Source organism: Gopherus evgoodei, chromosome 5, assembly GCF_007399415.2.
Source record: "Gopherus evgoodei ecotype Sinaloan lineage chromosome 5, rGopEvg1_v1.p, whole genome shotgun sequence".
NCBI classification, from domain to species: Eukaryota; Metazoa; Chordata; order Testudines; family Testudinidae; genus Gopherus; species Gopherus evgoodei.
Window position 1 is genome coordinate 24,664,453 of NC_044326.1, and position 22,982 is coordinate 24,687,434.

General features: G+C 42.6%; 2 protein-coding genes across 4 annotated transcripts; one reads left to right on the forward strand and one right to left on the reverse strand.

Annotated features, from left to right (window-relative positions):
• The first annotated feature begins 226 nt into the window (after positions 1-226).
• GRPEL1 (GrpE like 1, mitochondrial) lies at positions 227-13,493 on the forward strand. 2 transcript variants are annotated; one of them, XM_030563721.1, is made up of 4 exons: positions 397-478; positions 4,161-4,329; positions 6,066-6,147; positions 11,331-13,493. In XM_030563721.1, the coding sequence occupies exons 1-4, from the start codon at positions 408-410 to the stop codon at positions 11,675-11,677; spliced, it is 669 nt and encodes a 222-aa protein (XP_030419581.1). In that variant the 5' UTR covers positions 397-407; the 3' UTR covers positions 11,678-13,493. The 2 variants fall into 2 exon arrangements, with proteins under 2 accessions (XP_030419582.1, XP_030419581.1); XM_030563722.1 differs by lacking the exon at positions 4,161-4,329 and having other exon boundaries at positions 227-478.
• Positions 13,494-15,880: 2,387 nt separating this feature from the next.
• On the reverse strand, positions 15,881-22,980 carry TADA2B (transcriptional adaptor 2B). 2 transcript variants are annotated; one of them, XM_030564185.1, is made up of 2 exons: positions 22,926-22,980; positions 15,881-19,741 (listed from the first exon to the last, which is right to left on the reverse strand). In XM_030564185.1, the coding sequence occupies exons 1-2, from the start codon at positions 22,968-22,970 to the stop codon at positions 18,749-18,751; spliced, it is 1,038 nt and encodes a 345-aa protein (XP_030420045.1). In that variant the 5' UTR covers positions 22,971-22,980; the 3' UTR covers positions 15,881-18,748. The 2 variants fall into 2 exon arrangements, with proteins under 2 accessions (XP_030420045.1, XP_030420044.1); XM_030564184.1 differs by having other exon boundaries at positions 22,701-22,975.
• Positions 22,981-22,982: the final 2 nt, after the last annotated feature.

The following is a 22,982-nucleotide window of genomic DNA, read 5'->3' on the forward strand; positions in this document are numbered from 1 at the left end:
GATGAGGGGGGGGGGCACTGGCTTAGGCCAGGGCAACAGAGGGCCCCAGTCCCCTTCCCCAGAGAGCCCCGCAGGCCTGAGCCTAACAAAGCGGCAAGAGCTGCTGGGCAAGAGCAGCCTAGAGCGCCCACTGTCTCCCCCGCCCCCATTGGCCACGCCCACTCCTCACCAGCGGCCTCCCCCCTGAGCGAGGGCAGCGGAGTCACCTGCGACCTTTCAACTCGCCTCACCGAAGCGTGCTATGAGTCGGGAAGGGGCCAGGCCCCACCCCCATGTGGCGGCCGGCCCGGCTGATTGGAGCTTGGTCCCGTCACTCTCGGCCCCAGAGGGGTGCCCCTCCCGCTCATTGGGCCGTGACCCGGGCGTTGGGCGGAGAGCGAGCCGCACGCACTCAGCTCGGAGAAGCCATGGCGGCGGTTCGGTGCATGCGGCTGTTGCTGAGACCGCGGCGCTACCCGCTGCTGAGCTGCCCGCTGCGGTAAGGGCGGGGCGGAATGAGGCCTGCGCACCGGCCCCGGGAGGGAGGCACGGGCGGCGCAGACCCTCCCCCGAGCTACCGCTGAGCTCGCCTGGGGCGGTGGCGGGTGGGAGGCTCCCCCGGCCCGCTCGGGGAGCCGCATGCCTGGGCCTCAGCCAGCGCCTCCGGCTTAGCCAAGCTCAGCGCCTGTCCTGCGGCCTGTGTTTTATAGGCTAGGCCCTAGGGAAGCCCCGCCCACAGCAGGGTCTCTGCCCTCTCTCACCGCCTGCGCCCCCGCTCGCCCCGCCATGCCCCTCGCCGGGGCTCGGCCTCCTCCTCCCCGAGCAGGCTCCAGTGTCCCCCCACCTGGGGAATGAACATTGGTGACTCTCTCCCGGCCTGGGCAGGGGAGGGAAGATTCCTGCACCTTGCCCCACACACCTACCCTGGAGAGACGCAGAAAGAGGGCGGAGGCAGGGCCTACAGAGATAGGGAGTCACTCAAGGGGAGACAGTGTTGGCAGTTTGCTTTAGGGGATGGTGTTGTGCAGCTCCGTGTGCAGTCTCCTTGCCATTAAGAGAAAAATGTCCTTGTCATGGTCGGATCCTCCCTCCGACCCCCAAGAGTGGGAGAGAGGGTTTAAGCTTGACCTGGTTGTTGGGAGGGAGGCAGCCCATGTGATTACTGCATGTCATGTTTCATGTCATATTTTTCCCCAAAATGTCATGTGTCACAGCTCATGCAGTTTGGATGCGTTTCTGTTGAAGGATTTAATGATAGACAAAGCAAAGGGGTGGGAGCCAGTAGTTACTGTCATTCAGCAATGGGTATCTAGGATAAAGGTGCTTTATTTCTTAAAAGAGAGCACAGGTTGGAGTGAAGAGACTTGGGCAACTTTCAAACTCATTCAAGTTAATCAGCTGCATCTGTATTTATTAAGGCATCTAAATAAATATGGTAGTGCCTAGCTGTGTGTAGGCTTATAGGTTTTAAGTTGTTGATGCAAGATGTAAGAGGGAGGTGTTCTAAGCATATGAGGCTTTGTGACTAAAGGCCTAGAGTCACTTGTAGGAACAGAGGCAAAGATACATGAGGGAAAGAAGATTGTCCTCGTGTGCTATCTTATTTCTGCACTTGCTGCCCCAACACATGCACCTCTTACTCATGGAAAAATGGGCACAAAATCATTCTAAAGCAGAGATTCTCAAAGTGGGGGGCGGGGGCCAGCAGCATGCAGAATGTATTTGAGGGTGAGGGGCATGACAAACTTTTAGGACAAAAAAAGATTACTGTGCACACTTTACCCACAGCAATGAATAGCTAGCAAAGCTGATTCATCCAGACATATCAAGTCCTCAGATGGCACTGTGCATTTTGATGGATTTCTGTTAAGATTGCATAGAATTATGCCAAGTTGTTAATCCATTTGCAGCATCAACCACAATAGCAGTTTTGCTTTTGCTCTTGCTCTTATTACAATGGATTCTTGGCTCATTTGTGAAATTCATAGAATTGCTGTGTTCCAAAAACCAGGCATACTCATCACACTAGTAACAGGAGTGTGATGCCTCTATGCAGCATCTTACTTAAAATTTACATTGCTATATACTGAAATGGCTCTGTTTGAATCAATGCCTGACTGGTTGTTTTTAATATTTAGAGAGAGTTGCATATTGATTTTTGTTATTGGTATATGTACTTGTGGGGTCGGAGGGTGTAGATTACTAGAGACACAAAGGCCACGTCCAGACTACCCGCCGTATCGGCGGGTTAAAATCGATTGCTCGGGGATCGATATATCGCGTCTAATCTAGACGCGATATATCGATCCCCGAGCGCGCTTATATCGATTCCGGAACTCCATCAATCCCAACGGCGTTCCGGAATCGACACGGAGAGCCGCGAACATCAATCCCGCGCCGTCTGGATGGGTGAGTAATCCGATCTTAGATATTCGACTTCAGCTACGTTATTCACGTAGCTGAAGTTGCGTATCTAAGATCGATTTCCCCCCCCTAGTCTGGACCAGCCCAAAGAAGGGGGTCACAGTCAAATAAGTTGGTAACTACTGTCCTAAATAATAGATATTTTAAATTAAATGAACCACTAAGAAATGTCAGATACAGATGATTATGCAAAGACCTCCATTTCTGCTGATGCGAAAGAATCAGTAGTGTAATAGAATTCTTTTGCTGATTCTGAGTTACTCACAATACTTCAATTTTTGGACTAGCCATTTACAAATGAAATAGCAAGTGTTTTCTGGATTTTTCACCAGCAGGTAGTTATTCCAATTCCTTTGTTTTAGAGGAAACTTCGGCCTCCTCCAGACTAGGGGAGGAAAATCGATCTTAGATACGCAACTTCAGCTACGTGAATAACGTAGCTGAAGTCGAATATCTAAGATTGAATTACTCACCCATCCAGACGGCGCGGGATTGATGTTCGCGGCTCTCCGTGTCGATTCCGGAACTCCGTTGGGATTGATGGAGTTCCGGAATCGATATAAGCGTGCTCGGGGATCGATATATCGCGTCTAGATTAGACGCGATATATCGATCCCCGAGCAATCGATTTTAACCCGCCGATATGGCAGGGTAGTCTGGACGTGGGCTCTGTGACTGAAGTGTTGCAGATTATTGCATCATGAGACTTCAGCCTATAATGTAAGTTAATCAGGACTTTAGGAAAGTAAATTGCTGATTTGTTTCCAAATTATATTCCCAATGAAAAGGAAGTGGCCCTCATTTTCCCTCAACCATCTGAAACTTTCCCTAGTAAACTTAATAAATCTTTATTTGAAATAATTAAAATGTGCTTGCCTGTGTTGCCTGCTAGTGGTGGTTGTCTTGCTGCAGAATCGCACCTGCAGCTGTACAGGAAAACCTGAATCCAGCTAATGAATAAAAGATTTCCATCATGCTTGAACACAGGAGAACAGTAAATTGATGTGACTAAAGACTTGAGGCATCAGCGTACCTTTCAGGCCTGATTTAGTTCTAACTAGTGTTCCTAAATGTGTTCTCAAATAAGTTTTTATTTAAAAACATGCCAGGCCTCAGAATAATTGCAGGATTTGGGGCAAAAAAGCTAGTGAGCAGTCACCTCTTTTTAAACAGGGAAGGAAAAGACTACCTTTGTTATGGTAAGGGTGTAATTTCAAGCTTTCTGTGCATGCTTCCAAGATAATTTTTCCCCAGGATAGTTTGAATAGGAGCAGAGGTGCAGGGAGATGGAACAGTGATTAGGCCAACTTGTAGGGTTTTTCTAGTTTTGGGCTGTCAAGACTGCAGAGATTCTTGTGGGCACCATTCCATATCACATTGGGTCAGGGCTTTGGAGCGGATGGCTGGAGCGCGGAGCAACTCCGGAGCAGTGGAGCTACAGGTTTTTGCCTGGACCTGGAGCGGAGCCAGAGCACAGCTCCAAAGCCCTGCATTGGATACAGCGTTACATTAGCAAGGAGCTACAGACTAAGGTCTTGCAAATCTTATGCATTGTGGGACTACTCACAGTTTAGCATATGCACATGGCTTGCAGGACTGTAGCCCTAGTTTCTTCATAAATCAATCATTTTTCTGGCTTTAGGATAGAGGTTTCTTCTGTATATGATAAAGGCAAATCAAGTGTTCAGTATGTCCAAAACCCACTAATCTTTCCTAGGATGAGCAGCTGACTATTGCTCTGACTATGTTTGCTTTAGGACTTCTCCACGGTTGCTTTGCATAGCAACACAACAGAAAAGTACTGGACAGAACTTGGAAGATGACCAGAGTCAGAGCCAGAATAAACCGAAGGCTGAACCAATGTCTGCTGAGAAGATATTTATTGAAGAAAAAGCCAAATTGGAAGAACAACTAAAAGAAATGACTGTAAGGGTCTTTTGGTCAGCCAGCATGCACACATTTTAGGAAAAGTGTGAATTTCCAAGTCCACTGTACACAAGGTGGAGAAGACTATGTAGCATTTATTTCATGAATATAATATTATAGATTATAAGTTTAGTCCATTAGTAGTACGTAGTCATTTTGCTGGAAACAGACTGCTAATAGGCTCGCTGGGCCTTATTTTTCAACCTAGCAAAATGTGGGTGATAATACTCCCCACTGAGGCCTGGGAACATAAGCTACTTTATCTTTACTCACACTTTCTCCTTAGCCTCTCTTTCTCGTTTAGTAATTGTGGAGAAGTTGGCCTTTTTATCTACTATAGAATTAAATCGGAGTTTAGTGGTTATATTTATAACAATAGCAGTGGCATAAGCGAGGCATAACATATTAATACACTGCAGAGTTCTCCAAATTCTGCCAACCCACTTTTTCCCCATCCTGCAGTGGCAAAACCTACTGTTTTGCTTCTTGGCATCTCTCTCTGACAGGCACTTCCAGTGGTGCCAAACTGCATAATGTCTTTGTGCCTGAACCGAGACCAAATTAATTTTTACTTATAACCTAAGACCTGAAGCCGTTTCCTTTATTTTTAGCCTTCTGGGTCTGCATGCTGATTCCTTCTTCCTGGAATTGAACTCAAAAGCTTATCTCTTTCTCACCAACAGAAGTTGGTTCAATAAAAGATATTCCCACACCCACCTTGTCTCTCCCTTAGTTAAGAAAGCATGAACAGACAGGTTTTGGAAGGTAAAGCTGAGCGAACAGGTAGCCCCTGCAATCTGAAGATGTTGGCTACTATGATGAAAGAACTCGTATGTGGTGACTTTGCCATGTGATAAATTTGCATTCATGGGGTAAATTGTAGCTTTCCTTCCTCAGCTGGTAGAGAGCGGAGGTGCCAGGAAGCAGAGGTACGGAAGTTCCTATTCCCTTGTAGTGTGGAGTTAAACAGGAGATTTGGGAGGATGTGGGAACAGTTCACCAACCAGTGGCTAAGTAAGACTGTTTTGCTCTGCTGCTAACAAATGGATTGACACAAAAATAAAAAGACAGCTTCATGCCATGCTTGTGGCATAATGAGTCAGTGCAGAGGTATCCCATGTGATATACTAAGTCTGGTCTGGAACATACAAGGGATTAGGAGAAGCAAACTTTTTGACATTCCAGTACTTCACAGCTCTAGTTAAGAATAAAAAAAAAAAAAAAAAAAAAACACCCCACACTGATGCCCAGATCCACCAAGGTATTTAGGTTCCTAACTTCCATAGATTTTGATGGATGTTAGAAGCCTAAAATACCTTGGTGGATCTAGGCCTGAGAGCCTGGAAGCACATCTTTTCTTCCTGTGCCACCTCCCTGTATCTCCTCCCTGCCCCAAGTCCCCTAAAAAACAAAAATAACCACTTGTGGGCAAGAGAGTGAATACAGAAGTACTGCACCCTCCCCTGTTTTTCCACCTGCCACATGAGGCTAATGCATGCCTACATCACAAGGACATGAGGATTAGTCTTTGTACACTCATTTGAAGTGCTAAGTACAAATATTGTTTGGAATTTAGATGTAACTTTTAATAACATAATAAACCACAGAGTCTAACTTGTTAAACTGCTGCTTTGTAATGGAATTAATAGAATAAGAGCCTTGGTTTGAATTATTGGCATGCAGTATACAGACTGTAATGGGATCTTTTCTGCAGTATGCTTTATCTTCTTCCTCAGGACAAGTACAAGCGAGCCCTGGCAGATACAGAAAACTTGAGGCAAAGAAGCCAGAAATTGGTAGAAGAGGCAAAGCTGTATGGTGGGTGGAGACTTTACTTGTGTGCACGAGTTGTATTGTAAGGTGCTGTAATACTAATTGAAAAATTAAACTTGGAAATTCAGAATGGACACTGCCACTCACCCACAATTCCCACCATTTGGAACTCCCAGTTATATTGTCATATCCTTGTTATAACATGTTGCTGAGAACCTGGAAATGTTAGTGTCCTGATTTAAATGTAAGTGATTTGAGATGTTTCAGTGTCATTAGTTTCATTGGATGTGTGTAAAACTGTGTGAGTTTTAGCAGCATTAGATTTAGATGTACCTGGATTCATCAAAAAACTCTGGATTGCTTGGTGTCTGCAAAATTTGCCAGAAACTTAAGTTTGTATGAGTTGTAATGGCCCTTGTACACTGACATGATGTATAATCTTCATGATTGGATCTGCATTTGTTGGATTTATTACATGTGGCATTATTATACCAGTTTCACAAGGAAAGTATTTCCCTTACTGCACTGAAGTGTTGCTGCTTTTACTAGGAAAGTTTTAGCTGTTTAATACCTAGGGGCAATATAGTCCACATTATGAATTTAACTGCTTGTGAGCTTTCATTGTAGAAAGTGAGGGAGACAAACCCAATACATATAAGACTGGTGAAGTCTCAGTGCAACTTGTAGTGTGAATTCTCTTCCTCTTCCCAGGTCTAACACCCCACCCCTTCACCTCCAAATTCAATCATAAAGTTGAGTGCAAGGGATCTCAACTACTTGCTTTCTTATTACTTTGTGAAAACCTGTTGAAATTTAAATAGGTTTTTCTGGTAAGTCTGAATGCCAAAACTCATGAATGCTTAATGTTAACTTAAGTAAATAGCTAGATTTTCAGAGGGCTGAGCACATGCAACTGCCACCAACTTCAAGGAATGCTAATTGTGCTAAGTGTCTTGTTTGACAGTTCTGATTTAAGTATATATTAATAGCTCTTTTTATCCTTTGAAACAAATGTGCAAAATGGAAATGGTATTGTATTGTAAATATTGCAGTAGCAAAAGAGCACTGTGACCCACATCCACAAAGTGACTTAGGCCTGGTCTGCACTTATAGTGGTATAACTATGTTGGTAGGTGTGTGGAAAGAACTGTTTTTTGCCATAACAGTGGCAATAGCCACCTAACTCCATACATACTGGCTACGGGCTGCCTACCATATAACCCTTAGCACAGTGATTAGGGAACTCATCTTGGATATGATAGACCGGGTTATTTCCCCCCTCTGCCTGAAAAGGAGAGAGGATTTGAGTAGGCATTTCCCACCACTCAGGAGAGTGCCTAACCCCACTGGACTGTAGTTGTATTCTTACTTTATCTGGCCACTGCAAATATACAAAATTGAGTGACTTCAAAATGAGAGATTGAGACCCCTACATCAGAATATCCGATAGTCCTGTGACCAGGGCATTATTGACTTGTGAGGTAGGAAACCCGTGTTCAGATCTCTTTTTCCTTAAGCAGAAGGGACAGTTGAACCGCAATCTCCTGCTTTCTAACCTGCTCTAACCACTGCGCTAAAGGTCTCTCTGCTGCCATGGCCTGCCCCCAACAATTTTGTGTTGAGTAAGGCAAGCTTAGCATATGCCCACCAGATAGGGTGTCGTGGGCAAGATAGCCATTGCCCTACCTATCTTCCCCTGGTTTGAAGATCGCTTTAGGGCTTAGGCATAAGGGTAAGTGTCTGGGCTCTTGCCTGAGGCAGCAGTGTGCATACTCAGAGATAGATACTTAGGCATTTCGAAGACTTACAGAGTAAATTTAGGTGTTGAGTTTAGGCACCTACAGAGTTAGGAGGCAGCCAAGTGGCAGTTTTGTGAATTGCAGTGGTGTCTAAATCTGGGATTTAGGTTCCTTTGTGGATCTGAGCCTATAACTGTTTCATCTTCTTTCTTAACCTACAGTTGACAAAATGTAGCAATATGAACGGTTACATGTTAACATTAGTTTAACACAGTTAAAGCCTAAAAACAGGATAGCCAATTAAATAAAGATTAAAAAGAAGCAGACTTCAGTTCAGCAACATTCAGGACTCTTGTACAGTTTCCATGAACATTTGAATACTTTAATTTGAAATTCACTTCTCACAAGCATTCATACTAGTATGATGCCTAGCACAGTGGGGTTCTGATCTATTATTGGGGGCCCCTGGATGCTACAGCAGTATGAAAAACTCAGGTAAATCTTGAGTGAAAATAATTTCAGATTGTTTACATGATTGTAAAATTGTCCATTCACACTTGGCTAATTATTTCATTGAGGAAACAGAAGCTCTATGCTGAGATTTATTCAGATATCCACAACAGCACAAAGTGCAAGTACTTGTAAACTGCAAACTCTTACTGGACGAAGCTTGTCAATTTCAAATCTGAGACCTCCTTAGATATCTTGTAAGCAGCAGAAGAGCAAAGCAAACTAGAGAAATGCAGTCTAGGTGAAATTACTGTAAGGGGAGCACATAAGCGGTTGAAAGGCCCTACTCAAAAGGTGTTATTCATGGTTTGCTATCAAACTGGGATGGCATATCTAGTGGGGTCCTGCAGGAGTTAGTCCTGGGTCTGGTATTACTCAATAGTTTTCACTAATGACTTGATAAAGGAGTGGAGTGTGTGTTTATAAAACTTGTGATGACACCAGGTTGGGAGGGGTTCCAAACATTTTAGAGGACAGGCTTAGAATTCAAATTGACATTGACAAATTGGAGAATTGGTTTGTTTTACCAAAATGAAATTCAATAAAGACAAGTGCAAAGTACTGTACTTAGGAACGAGAAAAATCAAATGCACAGCTGCAAAATGGGAAACAGCTGAGTAGGTAGGAATTATAGTGGATCACAAATTGAATGAGTCAACAATGTGATGCAGTTGTGAAAAAGTACACCCCAGAATATTAGCCGAACAGGAGTGTTGTATGTAAAACGTGGGAGATAGTTGTCCCACTCTGCTTTGCACTGGTGAAGCCTCAGCTGGAGTACTGTGTCCATTTCTGGGCATCGCACTTTTGGAAAGATGTAGATAAATTGGAGAGAGTCCAAAGGAGAGCAACAAAAGTGATAAAAGATTTAGGAAACCTGACCTATGAAGAAAAGTTAAAAAAAACAAAACACAACTGGGCATGTTTAGTCTCCAGAAAAAAACACTGAAGGAGGACCTGATATCAGTCTCCAACTACGTTAAAGGCTGTTATAAAGAGGATGGTGATCAATTGTTCTCCATATTCACTGAAGATAGGACAAGAATGGCCTTAATCTTCAGGAAGGGGAAATTTAGGTTAGATATTAGGAAACACTTTCTAACTCAGTGTAGAGTTAAGCTCTGGAATAAGCTTCCAAGGAAGGTTGTGGAATGGAGATTTTTAAGAAACAGTTGGGCAAACGCCTGTAAGGGATGGTCTAGGTTTAGTTGGTTCTGCCCCAGTGCAGGCTGAACTTGATGACTTCTCAAGGTCCCTTCCAGCCCTACATTTCTATGATTCTCTGAAAGTTAATAAGTTTTCACTCTGCTCTGGACCATAAACTATTTGCATACTCTGTGGTGTGGCCATTTTATCTGTAAGCTTAATTTGGGTCTTTCAGTGTTTAAGGTAGCTATACTTGAAGTTTTGGTTAGTTAAGTTTGAAATCATTTGCTTAGCATTTGACAATCCCATATCCATTATCGGAGTCTAAAGATACCTGTATCAAACTATGCAGATATAAAAGTTACTGCATGGCCTTTCTGGTAAAGTCTGCATTGTTTTGCACAGGTCCTAGACCTGCATAGAGAAAGGAATCAAGTGGACTTGAAACTTACTTGGAAAGTTTCCCTGAGCAGCCAGGGTCCCTATAGAGTTCTTGCATGGATACTGTTAGCTCAGCACCCTACTTCAATTTTAGCTGATGTACATAACTTTGCCCCTTGGTAATACCCAAAAAAAGCCTTTTCAGCAGAGGAGGGAATATCTAAATGCATTAAATGGCACCAACATAGGCCAGTCTCACCCAGTTCTCTGCTAGAACTTATTCACACCTAATCCTGGTGTCCTGACTACACCAGTTCCCCTGGTTATAATCTAGGCTTTAATATTCTTGACTTGATTTTGTCCATGATGCAGCATCTCATTGGCTCACCTTTATATGGAAATCCATCACTCCTCCTGAAAAATCTCCCCCACTCTCCGTGACCACTTTTCTGGAGACAGCCGTACAGCTGGCAAGATGAAGTTAACTGATCATGACTGTAGCCAGGAAGCAGCTTTAGGGGACACAGCCATTATGCTATAGCTCTTCTTGGAGTGGGATGAACTGGAAGAGCGTTAGGGGACTCAGTTAAAATCCCCTGTGGAAACTAGCCAATGGAGTTTTGGGCAGAAGGTGTGGCTTCAGAACCCACCTCTTTAAATGGCACATGGGGGAAACGGGGAGGAGTTCTGCTGAATAAGATCTTTAGCTCTGTCCCTGTTCATGTCAGTTAGGCTACTAGTTGAGTAAGGGCCTGCTTCCTCTCTCTTTTTTCTCATTCAGTGCTATTATGAGCAGCTTTAGCAGCTCAAGTGAAGATGCAGATGTGGGACAACAATGTGGGAGATTGGACAAAATAGGTGTGATATCAGAAAAATCCCAGGATGGGAGAGGAAAAAAGTGAATTACTTAACTTGAGGGTGGTGATTGTGTTTGTGTCTCTTGGCTAATTTAATAATAATTGGACCACTTGCTGAGGGAGTCTTATATTTTCCCTACTTCAGAATCAAACAATCCACTTCTATATTTTTCTATTATTAGGTTGGTGGCCTGCAGGAACTCAGAAATCTAACTCCCTTGATAAGATGTTTGAAAAAAAGTGCATAAGTGAAATTGATTTAGTATCAATTTGAAATCTACTCATAATTTTAAAAATGAGTAGTTTTATTTATTACACCTGCACATTTGTCCACCTCTGACTTTTTGGTTTTATAATTGCATCTTCCTGTTTTAAGAACTCTCTCTTCTATGGCTGTATGACAAAATCTACACAAACAAGGGATGCTGACACTGCATAAATGCACAGACTAATAAGGGGGTGTGGGTGAGGGATATTAACTTTCCCCTGATCTCAGATAACAGCAACAATACTAGGGTGTGTTAAATGTAAATTTAACTATATCCCCTTAAAAAGAAATGTTGCTTGTGATTTATGGCTGTCCATCTCTTTATAGGGATTCAGAACTTCTGCAAGGACTTACTAGAAGTTGCTGACATTTTGGAAAAAGCAACTGAGAGTGTTCCAAAAGAGGAACTCAAGGATGAAAACCCTCATCTGAAGAACCTATATGATGGTCTTGTCATGACAGAAGTACAGATTCAAAAAGTGTTCAAAAAGCACGGCCTGCTCAAACTGAATCCTGTTGGAGCCAAGTTTGATCCCTATGAACATGAAGCTTTGTTCCATGCTCCCATGGAAGGGAAGGAGCCTGGTACTATTGCGTTAGTATCCAAGGTTGGCTATAAGCTGCATGGGCGTACCTTGAGGCCTGCCTTGGTGGGAGTTGTCAAAGAATCTTAGTGGCCCAATTTATAAGAATTAAAAATGCCATACAACTATTAGATGGCTGACTAGTTTTCCTCTTCCAATGTGCTTTTTTTTCCATTCCCACACTCTGTAGAAGGCTTAAATTAATCAGTGAAACTGAAGCAAATGCTGCAATTGCCTTTCTTAATGGACCATAAATAATTTGATGGACCTCCAGAGTGCATTTTTTGTATTGTCAGCTCTGCTTAAGTGCAAAATACAAGAGCCCTTAAACCATCTGTATTTTGGATAACATTTTGTCTGTAATAATCCTGGCTACAGAAGGTACGTGAAGTTGAAAGGTACAAAATATATCCACAGGAAACTGCATGGTAACAGTTGGATCACTATTTAGAATGAAGAACCCTTTGACTTTGTGTCCTTTTGTGTTACATTTCCTAGTATCACTGTGAAGCAGTACATGTAAATAGCTGTCTTTAAATGCCCACACCAGCTTTCACAAAGCAGACACTCATCAGTTGCTTGCTCACTTAGTGGATTGCTGTTTCTATGACGTGTCTATTTCCTGGAATAGGGCCTTTCTTTGAACAGCAAAAGTTTCAACACCTCTGTGATTCCTGATCTGGGCTTAAGAGGTTGTAAATAAAAAAAATATAGGCGGGGAGGGGATTGGCTTCATTGCTTTTATTCATATGCTTCATCATCTCTTCTCAAGGAAACCATTTAATACTTGTATGGCATTGAAGTAGTTATAGAAGAAAAAAACTGTTCAATCTCTGGATTTTTGAATACAATCAGTTTGCTATGCAAATTTTATTTGCAACTATATTGAAGGTCAAAATAGTAACCAACCACCAGAAAAGTTAAGTATATAAAAGTGGTTTTGGCATCTGTTACCTTTTATAATTCATGTGGATGTATAAAGACCTGGTGATCGTGGTTAAAAGTAACTGCATCAGACCACACAAGTGAACTCTACTTCATTTACATTCCTTAATAAGAGTTATTTTCCTGTTTATTGGTTTGTTTGTTTTAGCCTTGACTACACGAGCTGGGAAGCAGCATCACTTTATGAACAGACTAATGGTGATGCTGGGCATTTACTTCGATCTTGTTCCTATGTTAACCTCAGCTACAATTGGCTATAACCAGGCCTATCCCTTCCCTCTTAGCCAAAAAGTACCCATGTTGTGAAACATTCTCCCTCTACTTCATCAAATGTTTACATCCCATCCACTGCACATCTAGGGTGTGACTTTCACATGCACTCCAGTGGCAACAGTTAGGCCCATGTTGAGTCTTGGGTAAAACTCTCAGTAACTTCAGTGGGAGCAGTTAGGCTAAAGCTGAGCACTCTGAAAAATTCCACCCCCAAATTTTTGGGTGTTGATTTGTGGTGTAGGCAGGTGTTGCTGTAAACCTGGGAGTCAGTCAGCTAGTTACAGGGGGGCCTGTCTCCAGGTATTCTCTGACCTCACTCTGTGTAGTAGTGGGAGGAGGAAAGAGAATGACTTTAAACCTCCTGATGCTCCCCTCATGAATGATTTGATAGCACCATGCCAGCTGATTTATAATAGCAGAGGGCCTAGTTTGTTCCCTTTAAACTGGTCTCTGTTCAGGCAAAAAGTCTGGATATTTATTTAGTTTCAAACATGACAAATTAGAAAGCAAATCAAACACTTCTTTGATTTTTGTTTTTTGTTAAGAGGGAGGGAGTCAGTCTTTCATCTCTCTCTCCATATATATATATATAGAGAGAGAGAGACTTTATCACTTGTCTTGGCCAACAGCTGCTGCTTTCATACCAGTTAACTGCTCAATGAATAAATCATCAGGTATTTGTATGTTAGCCCATGGTGTCTTCATCCTTGAAGTTATTCTACAACTTAATTAATAACATGGTGGAGAATGCAATAATGGCAAAACCCCCCAATCTGGCTGCATTAATTTAAAGCATGCTGGTCCCATAAGTTTTTAACATCTGAATAAGAAAACAATTAGCAAAGTACTTTGTGCTCCAATATACTTTGTATCAATGGATAGATGTCACCCTACTGGTATTTGGTTCTGTGACTTTTACAGCGGGTGTTGAAGGGGGAAAGGAATAAAAAGTGGTAAGGCTTTGTTACATCCACAAAACAACTTTGCCCATGGCTGTGAGAAATCTGTCATTGTGCTAACTGTAGGTGATCCCAATTAGACTCCAGCAGACACAGTCATGACTGTCTCTCCTTTGGGGTTTGAGTGCCTCAGTTGTGTCTCCGTGAGGCCTGGGAAGTGTTTGCTTACAGCCTCGTGCTTTTGTTAAGCAACTGTTTGGACATAACGTGACACTAGCACAAACAAGAGGGATTGCTACAGTATGGGTTGTTTTGGATTAACTGACCTAGACTACAGAGCACTATATTTATAACATCAACATTGTCTCTGCAATGAGTTGTCAAGGGGGCACAGTAAAAGTGACATACATTCTTGAGATCTACTCACATATATCCATGGACAGCTTTTCACTGCTTTCCACCTGATTACGGAACAGTGGCTTACTTAGGCAATGTTACTCTAGTTACAAATATAGCAGCTTAAGGTGCAGTTTTTGGTTAAACAAGTTTGCTGTTGAAAGAGCTGAAAATTCCCTCCTTTGAAAAAGGGGGAGAGCATGCAATTAATATGACACTAATCATTTCAGTTGTAGCTTTTCCCACTTAGGACCAGGCTGGAGCTTGCAGCAAAAAGGACAAGGTGAAGTGATTCATACATTGTGCATACAGCTAGATACCGCCTTAAGCACAAATCCATAAGCAGGAAACTGGATTTTTTTTTAAAGTGAGGCAGTATTAGCCCCTTTATTTTAGTGTGTCTGTACCCACTGTCTCCTTTCCTGTTTGAGAGTCCATGTAACAGACTGCGTGACGAGCTATATACCAAGAACCAGTGCAGGCAGGAGGGCGTGGGGGAAAATAGGCTCACCTACCACCTCTTTCCCTTCAATCTGCAATCTAGTATGAAAGAAAGGGGGAAGAGTAAGATGAGTAGCAGAAAGTACAGCATATGGTGTTGAGGAGGGAGACAGAAGCAGCCCGAAGTCAACATTGGACCAGTAACACAAACCTGATACTGCCTTTCCTTAAAACAGAGGCTCCATCACTAACAGTAATGAAAAAGACTTTATTAATGGAAAAACAACTCAGATATACAATGGGAAGAAATCTGTTAAAATGTGTATATGCACAATGCCCCCACTAGTTTTATTTTATTAAAAAGAGATTGAGGGGCACACACTACTGCTACACCAGAAGAAAAATGGTAAAGTGCTTTGGCTTAACTGAAGACCAAGGCCGTTCCTGCACCCTGATTCGTGCAAGTCCACTAGAACCATTCTAGCACCTTGAACAGCTACAGAATACTGGGGAGGGTTTCCCTAATTCCAGCATACTGGTACAAGCCCTCCAGCAGCAAAAAGTGCTAAAATCAAAATTGATTAGTAAAGGGAGGGTGAATGTTTCATAGTTACAAAAAGAGCTGGTTGGCTAAGGCCTCATTGGAGCTTGGTTGATCACAATAGATGTATAGTATTAGGGCTAGGATAGAGTAGCCTACTTAAAAGTAGAGGGTATGACTACTTGTAGTAGAGGGTCAGTACTCCAAAACACAAGCTCAGCTGTCACAGTTTAAGCTCATTTCAACTCTTAGGACAGATGAGCTATATTGCTATTTGAGGCATCCACCGAGTCAAAAATAGCATATATGTTTAAAAACAGTTCTTCATGAATTAGCAACATGCAAATTAGGATTAATTCAGCACAAGAAGGGATATTAGGTATATACACTGGTATGGTTTGGAGAGCTTTTATGAAATATTACCCTCTGCCCCAGAAAAGCAGTAGTTTCAGTCAGTTACTGGATTAGGATAACTGCATGGCACATGTAAAGAGTTCACCGATGACAGAAGACAGGCTTAAGATGAGAGATCAATTCCATATGAAAATGCTGAAGAGCAGTATCTAGCACAGGGGTGGACAGCCTGAGGAGTCAGAATTTACCGATGTACATTGCCAAAGAGCCACAGTAATACATCAGCAGCATCCCTCCTCCCCGCCCCTCCCAAATCAGCTCCTCCACCCACTGGCAGCTCCACCGATCAGTGCCTCCTCCTCCCTTCCCCTTCCATGTACCTCCTGATCAGCTGTTTCATGGCATGCAGGAGGCTCGGGGGTGGGAGAGGGCCTGTGGCAGAGCCAGGGGTTGAGCAGTGAGTACCCTTCAGCACACTGGAAAGCTGGCACCTGTAGCTCCATCCCCGGAGTCAAGGAGCTGCGTAACTTCTGAAGAGCTGCATGTGGCTCTGGAGCCACAGGTTGGCCACCCCTGCTCTAGCCCAAGACATCTTTAAATAAAAAGGATAGTTGACAATGAGACCTTGCTTCTAGGGAAGCCCTTTCCAACAGATTAGCATTCAAAGCTAATAAGCACTCTTGCACCATTGAATCTGCTTCCAGGATTGAAATAAGTATTGATATCCATGGTTTCCATACATTAAAAATACTTTATTTTACATTCATTCAGATCTTCAATAAGTTATGTCTAGCACCAAAGTAACATTTTTGGAAGGGCTGAGGAATTCAGAAACTACAAAAAGTGTAAATGCAGAAGAACTGATTTTATACAATGTTTAGTTGAATCATATGAGTGCCTAGAACTCTGATTCTTTTAGTTATCCATCAGATGGGCTTCAGAATATTGCTTCAATTAAACCCACTAAGAGTTGTGCCAGAGCACCTTAGATAAAAGTGATGTAGATTTAAAAAACTACTAAACGAAAGACTTATTTATGCAGCTGAGGTTCCAGAATACTGAATGTATGGTGATGGGATGGCACCCAGATAACAGAGTTTACAAATTGAAAAGAAGAACCAACCATCTAATCCAGTACCATGCTTAAAAACAGCCAGCTTGAGAACATCTTTCCCCTTTCTATGTAAGTAGGGGATGGAAACTTATCACAATTCGTAGTATCTGAACTTGTGCATGCACAAAAGGATACACACAGCAAGTGGAGGTGGTCCTCGTAGCTGTTGAGCACACTGCAGTCACTTATACTGCAAACAAAAAAGTGGGACTGACAGTTTTGTCTTAAGTATTTTACAACAAGCCATTTACAGTTATGACAAACAAAGCATTACACAGCTGGGGACGCAGTCCTTGCCTTTCTGAAGAGACTTAAAATACCAAGCTCCAAAGAAGAAGGCACCATAGATTCCCTTGGAAATGCTGGCTTTTGTACCAATATTTTTTTTCTTATTAGGACTCACTGTTAACACTGTTTTGGTAATGCTGGATACACTGACAATTAAGAACACTCAGAATTCACTCTGCAGCTTGAAAGAATATTACATGGTTTGGCGATTACTTCTTTGTCCACTGCATGAAATATCAAAACAAGTGTTGAGATATTCTGAATGCTCAATTTTTTTTTCTAGTTATCATAAAATTTTCAAGTCCCAATTTTCAGAGTACCTGCATTCCAAACGTATCAAGTTAGCTTACTGTTAGAGACCTTTCCAAACAGGGGCACTAAGGAAGGAAAGCCAGCACGAACACAGGGAATCAAGGAATTAAACATAAAACCCAGAAAACCCTACATAGCAAATAGTTCCCTGCATTTTACAAGAATATCAGCTATAACCAATTTGTTTTTATTTGATACATTCAGGTAAGGTAGTTGTAGCCATAAAAATTCTGCTTTAGTTCTTCAGATTCTCTCCCTGCTTCAATTAAAAATCTGATATATAGGATTAACGTTTTATGGATCAGATACTTCTTTTTGTATGCTCGAGTTACGGAGAGAAACTTGTGTTTGTTGCAAGCCCCAAACTTGGACTGTAGCCCCTTTAACAATAATTAAAAAAAAACTCACCAAACCAACCACCCCCCCACCTTTCCCCCCAAAAGCTACCTACGAGGTTGGTATGTCACATTTTCAGTGAAATATCACATTATTTGTACTGAAGTAGACCAAGTAGCAAATTAAGATTTTTGCTGCCATTTGCAATGAATTTGTCACAAAACGTATTTTAAGCAAAATATGTGCAATAGGCAACGTAATGGCTTGATTTAGTTTCATATTTTTTAAATGAGCAGGGGATTTTAGCTGCAAGTCTGAAGTAGCTCCCATGTTTTTATGTCAGTGGTTTGTACATCAGTATTAGATGAAAGTGTACATTAAACAACTGACCAGAGTCAGAAGAACATAACATTTTGCTGGACCATTTAAGGCCCCCATGCCCAGAGTAGGGGCAAGGAACTTTGTTGCTACTGAATTATCTGTCTGCAACAGAAGTTTCTTACAAGGTCTATGCCAGCACAGACCCTGGAGTAATTCAGTGTGAAAATAAGTTTAAGAATCTGCTCCATGAGGGAAGTGACTGGAAGCAACTTAACCACCATATTCCATGTCCCTGTCTCATCCTGTTGACTCACCTCCTCTTGCATTTTCTATATGTTCTCACATCACTCTACCACAATACAGGTCCTTGTTACTGAGTAAAGCGTGCTGGAAGCTAAGCACTACTCACAAAAATGCTCACTTCAAGTGTTCTGTCCTTCAAAGCTCAGAATTGTTGTAAGTTTAATTTGGCTACCAGCACCATGAAGAGAGAGAGAGAGATACAAGACAGGCTCCACCAAATGAATGCTTCCATCTCCCACCCCAAAACAAGCACGTGTTGCACTAATAACCCTTCTGTCCAACGGCAGAGTGTGTAACAACTAGCCTTGGGCTACTGGATTTGAATAAATCAAAGTAAGAACATATCCGTTCCAATAATGTTCCAAAAGAGATGAAATCTGATCCACCTCATTCTGCAATGAATATTTAGCGGCAAATCCTTTATCTTAAAAGTACTTAACCTTAAGATCACACAAGTAGTTACAGTTTGGTATTTTCCATGATCCAATGTAAGAGCATCCTTTTGGACAGACGATTGTAAATATTCATGTTTTACAGGAAAAAATCCTATCTTTGGGGAGGGAGAGAACGTAACAGAGTCATTTGGCCCATGATGAACCATTTATTCACACTGACTCAACTTTCAAATCAGGTGAGTTTCATGAAGCATCCCTAGATATCCAACCACTTTCTGTTAGGAAGTTTAAAATCCTTTTCTTTAGTACCTTGTCCAAATAACTGGGAAGGCGACTTTTTGAGGGAATACCCTGTCTTTTTTGGAGATGGTCTTTAATAATTATAGTTTTCACAGTCACATAACGTGCCGGACTCAGATTGAGAGAGCTACAGAGCACCTTTTCTCTGTCTGATAGGAGTTCAAAGCCAGGCAGATTTTCAATTGCAGCAAATTCCCCATCCTTACCATCTTCCTTTCCTCTCTTGGAATTGGCTATATTTTTATTCTCCTTCCTCTTCTCCCGTTTGTGTCTAGCTGCCTCATATTCTGCCGATTCTTCCATTTTGGTGATTCCATTTCGACGATACCGCTGCAGTTCTCGAATCTTTGCTCGAAGTACCCTCTCCTTGTGCATGTTCTCAAAGAAGTCTTCAAACTCCTTACAAGACATGAATTGATAGAGAGGCCTCAGTTTTAGCCTCAACTCCTTTTCTTCTTTTGTGATCTTCCGTTTTGGAGCTTTTTCCTTGTCCTTTTTATCCTTCCCAAGAAAGGCAGGTACCAGATTATAATCTCGTGCAATGTTTTTCCTCCGTTGCCTCTCCTTAAGTTTTCTTACATACATATCAACGTGGGCTCTTTTTAATTCTATTTCCACATCATCATCATCATAGTTCACTGAAAGGCCACTGATCAGAGTCTCCGCATCTTGGTCATACTCAATCTCATAGTCATCTCGAAGTGGCATATATCCCAACTGCTGCTGCTCCGCCACTGATATGTCCAAAGGAGGGAGGGGTGTGGTCAGGCTAGGAGAAAGTGGGCCACCACTGGGACAAGTATGATCTGTCACTCTGTTAGGTATACTGTCAGGGATGCAGGCTTTTCCAAGGTTGCCATGGATATACATGCTTACGTAGTGTTCCATCACTTCCTGGGGAGTTCGGGATGCTCCAACATGAGCAGCCATATCCTCCTAGAAGGAGAAAGTTAAGAAAACCATCACTAATTTCCTTTATTAGCTCAGTCCTAAAAATACACCCAATTATTAGGGACAACCTCTCATGTTTCCCGCGCCCCCGCCCCCATCAACCTGAAATATCTTTTTTTTCCCTCTAGTAATATGTAGGTTAACCATTCTACTATCCGGTCACATCATTGTCTTCTGGTCCAGTATAAAGTCCACCCCACCTATAGTATCTCTTTATTCCACCAAGATGTTTCCTTGATCTAGCTAGATTTCTGGAAGGTATACAGATGCCAACAGCACCACAGTGACTAAGCTGTAAGACAGATGCTACTAATAGTATTCCATGAAGCTGGTACCGTATTAACATAGCAAGTGCTACATCAGTTTCTCAGTGAATCCCAAGACACCACCAGGATCTACATGAGCACCATCTGCAAGTGACATCCTCAGGGTCACTGCCAAATATAGGCCTTTCATGTCTCAATATCAACTGCACCTTGACAGTGTTGTAGTGTTCCTGAAATCTAGCAAAAAGCAGAGTAATTTCACTGGTTGAATCATATGTCAAAATTCTCTGGGGAACAAACGTTAACACATTTCTTTGCAGAATATAAAATAGGATTGTTTGATCCTCTCTATTCAACAGCTTGCTTGGCACATAGTGTAGGAAAAATAAGTGGCAATCATTCAACTCATAAAAGTTGTTTCCATGGCTCACATCCTCCCTCCCAACAGAGTTTCATACTCTCTTCACTCCAACATTTTACAGAAGGGGGAAAAGACTACAACACTGAAACTGCGTACATTTAACCAAATGAGAGGCCTTAGTCATGTGTGTATGTGGTTGTTTAACTAGAGAAACATGGAGGAAGATGAGGACCCACAATTTTAAGAAGAGGGAAAACGCTAAACAAAATTTTAAGAAGTGTTTTGTCCTGCAGAAGTTGGTAGCAATTTTAGATGCAAAATTCAGTTCTATGAATATTTATTGTGCCAACATTTTAATGATGATTGAATTCAATAATTAAACCATGAAATGGAGATATTTAGTTCTTTAAATGTAATTCTTAATGCAGTCTTAGCCACGTAGTCAAAACTGATGCCTTCATATCTAATTCTGGTCATTTGGAAGTGGAAGTTCAATATTTGGATCATATCCCCCACCCATCCCTTTTCTTTTTTTAAAAACAATATACAGTACACAGGTGAGAAAGATTAGTGCTTGCAGGTCTCTGCAAAAGTTGTCTGTTAGGTAACAAAAAGCCACAGCCATCAAAATAAGAAATGTATTTAATGAGATTAGGTTTTATTAAGCAATAAGAATTTCAACAAACACAAAACAAACAAACTAACAAACAAAGACTTGCCCTCGTATTTATGAAAAAAAATGGGATGTGGAGTAGGGCACTAAACAGTACGAGCTTGGATGAGTTGAGGTACCTTGCTGTTTTTCTGAAGAAAAGCCCTGTTTCAAGCAATTATCAACATAAATGGTGACTGAGTCAGCTTCCTATATTGTACCAAAACAAAGAAAATTTTGTTAGTGTAGATTAAAAAGGATGAGTGTGTGAGACCTGACAGTTGTGACATAATGGAGTGAAAAACAATCACAATGAATATAGGTTTGATGAGAATAGTGAACAAAGGAGTAAACAGAGTCAAATTTGCAATGAAACTGGGATGGAGAGTTGTGTAAAAAGGGAAATCTATACGGTTCTTTTTTAGATGACAGATTCTGTTGTAAGTCTTTGGGGGAAGCACTTCCTTTACTAGAATCCCCCCTGCACATATTAAGTTATTGTGCAATCTGTGGGATTCTTTGGTTACTATTTCTACACACACACACACGTCTATGGACTATGAAACAGGTACGGGGGGGAAAAAAGGCAGGCTGTCAGACATAAAACTTGATTGACCCTTTCTGAAAGCCATGTTGCTGATAGGTCAGTTTTAGATTAAAAACAAAAATAAAGCCCCAAGGTTTCACAAAAGCTTTTTATTAAGAAAATATTCTTAATGTAGCTATTTATTAGAGCCTTTGAGTTTAGACACTCACCTGCAGGGTTTGTATCTGAAGTACTATATACAATGCCACAGGGCACAAGAATATTTCAAAAGTGATGTTATTCATACCCTACATACTATCCTAACACAAACAGATGTTTGTGTTAACATGATCAACAGTTAATGCTAACTTCGAAAGTGTCATAACATTTCAATGTTATTTTCTTGAGAAGAAGAAAGAAGTTGCCACCTCCATGTTACCATTTTGGCTCCTGCAGCTCAGCATCATTTTGTTCAGGTTTTTTTCATAGATGTAATAACCACAAATTCAACATTCCCTCCGACACTCCCTTAAGGGGAAACCTTAAGTTGGACCAAGACTGTTGGTCTGGTCATGACCAGAAAGTTGCTGTATGAGCCATCACTAGCCAGAGACTCAATTCGACATCTATGCATGAGACCCAGAAAGTGACTGAGTACATACACCACACAGAGTTTGTCCAGCAGCAGCAGAAACAGTACTAGCAAGTCTGATGGTGTGGAAAGTGTTCACGTTTCAGTGACTGCAGGTATCACGAGCAACAAGAGGACAGAGTTTATATTTTCAAGGCTTGTGACTTTTACGCAGACCACGGAGCGCGGCTGAGCGGAAAGGAGCAGCTGGGGAGGGGGGCTGCCTGGCTGTCAGCACCGACACGCTGTACAGGAGGTGGATGGGCAGAAGGGCAGCGGGGAAGGCCGGATCAGCCTCCTGGGGAGCTGTGGGCCCGCTTTGCGGAGCGGGGGGCGATAGAAACGGCACATCACAGCCAGAGGAGCGGAACCAGGTCCCGACGCACCGACTCAGAGACCGGCTCCCTGACAAGCCCACGACTTGACAGGCCAGCGCAATGCAGGCCGGGCGGGGAGAGGGGCTCTGAGCTCCGCGCCCCCCTGCGCTGCCCGGCGGCTCCTCGCTTACCCAGTTGCCAAAGCCGAACTGCTCGATCGCGTCCAGCAGCAGCTGCTCCTCCCGGCTGCTCCAGCCGCCCTCGGCCTCGGCCCCCCAGAGGGTGAAGCGGCCGCCGTCCACCAGCTGGTAGCCGTGCCATCGGCGGTGCGGCCCGATCTCGGCGCCTGCCGAAAAGCAGTCTGGGCAGAGCTCGATGTCAGCACACTCCGTGCAACGGAAACGGAGCGAGCTCACCTCAGCCAGGCAGTACACGCAGTACTTCTTCCCCAGTTCCGCCATCTTACCCCGCCC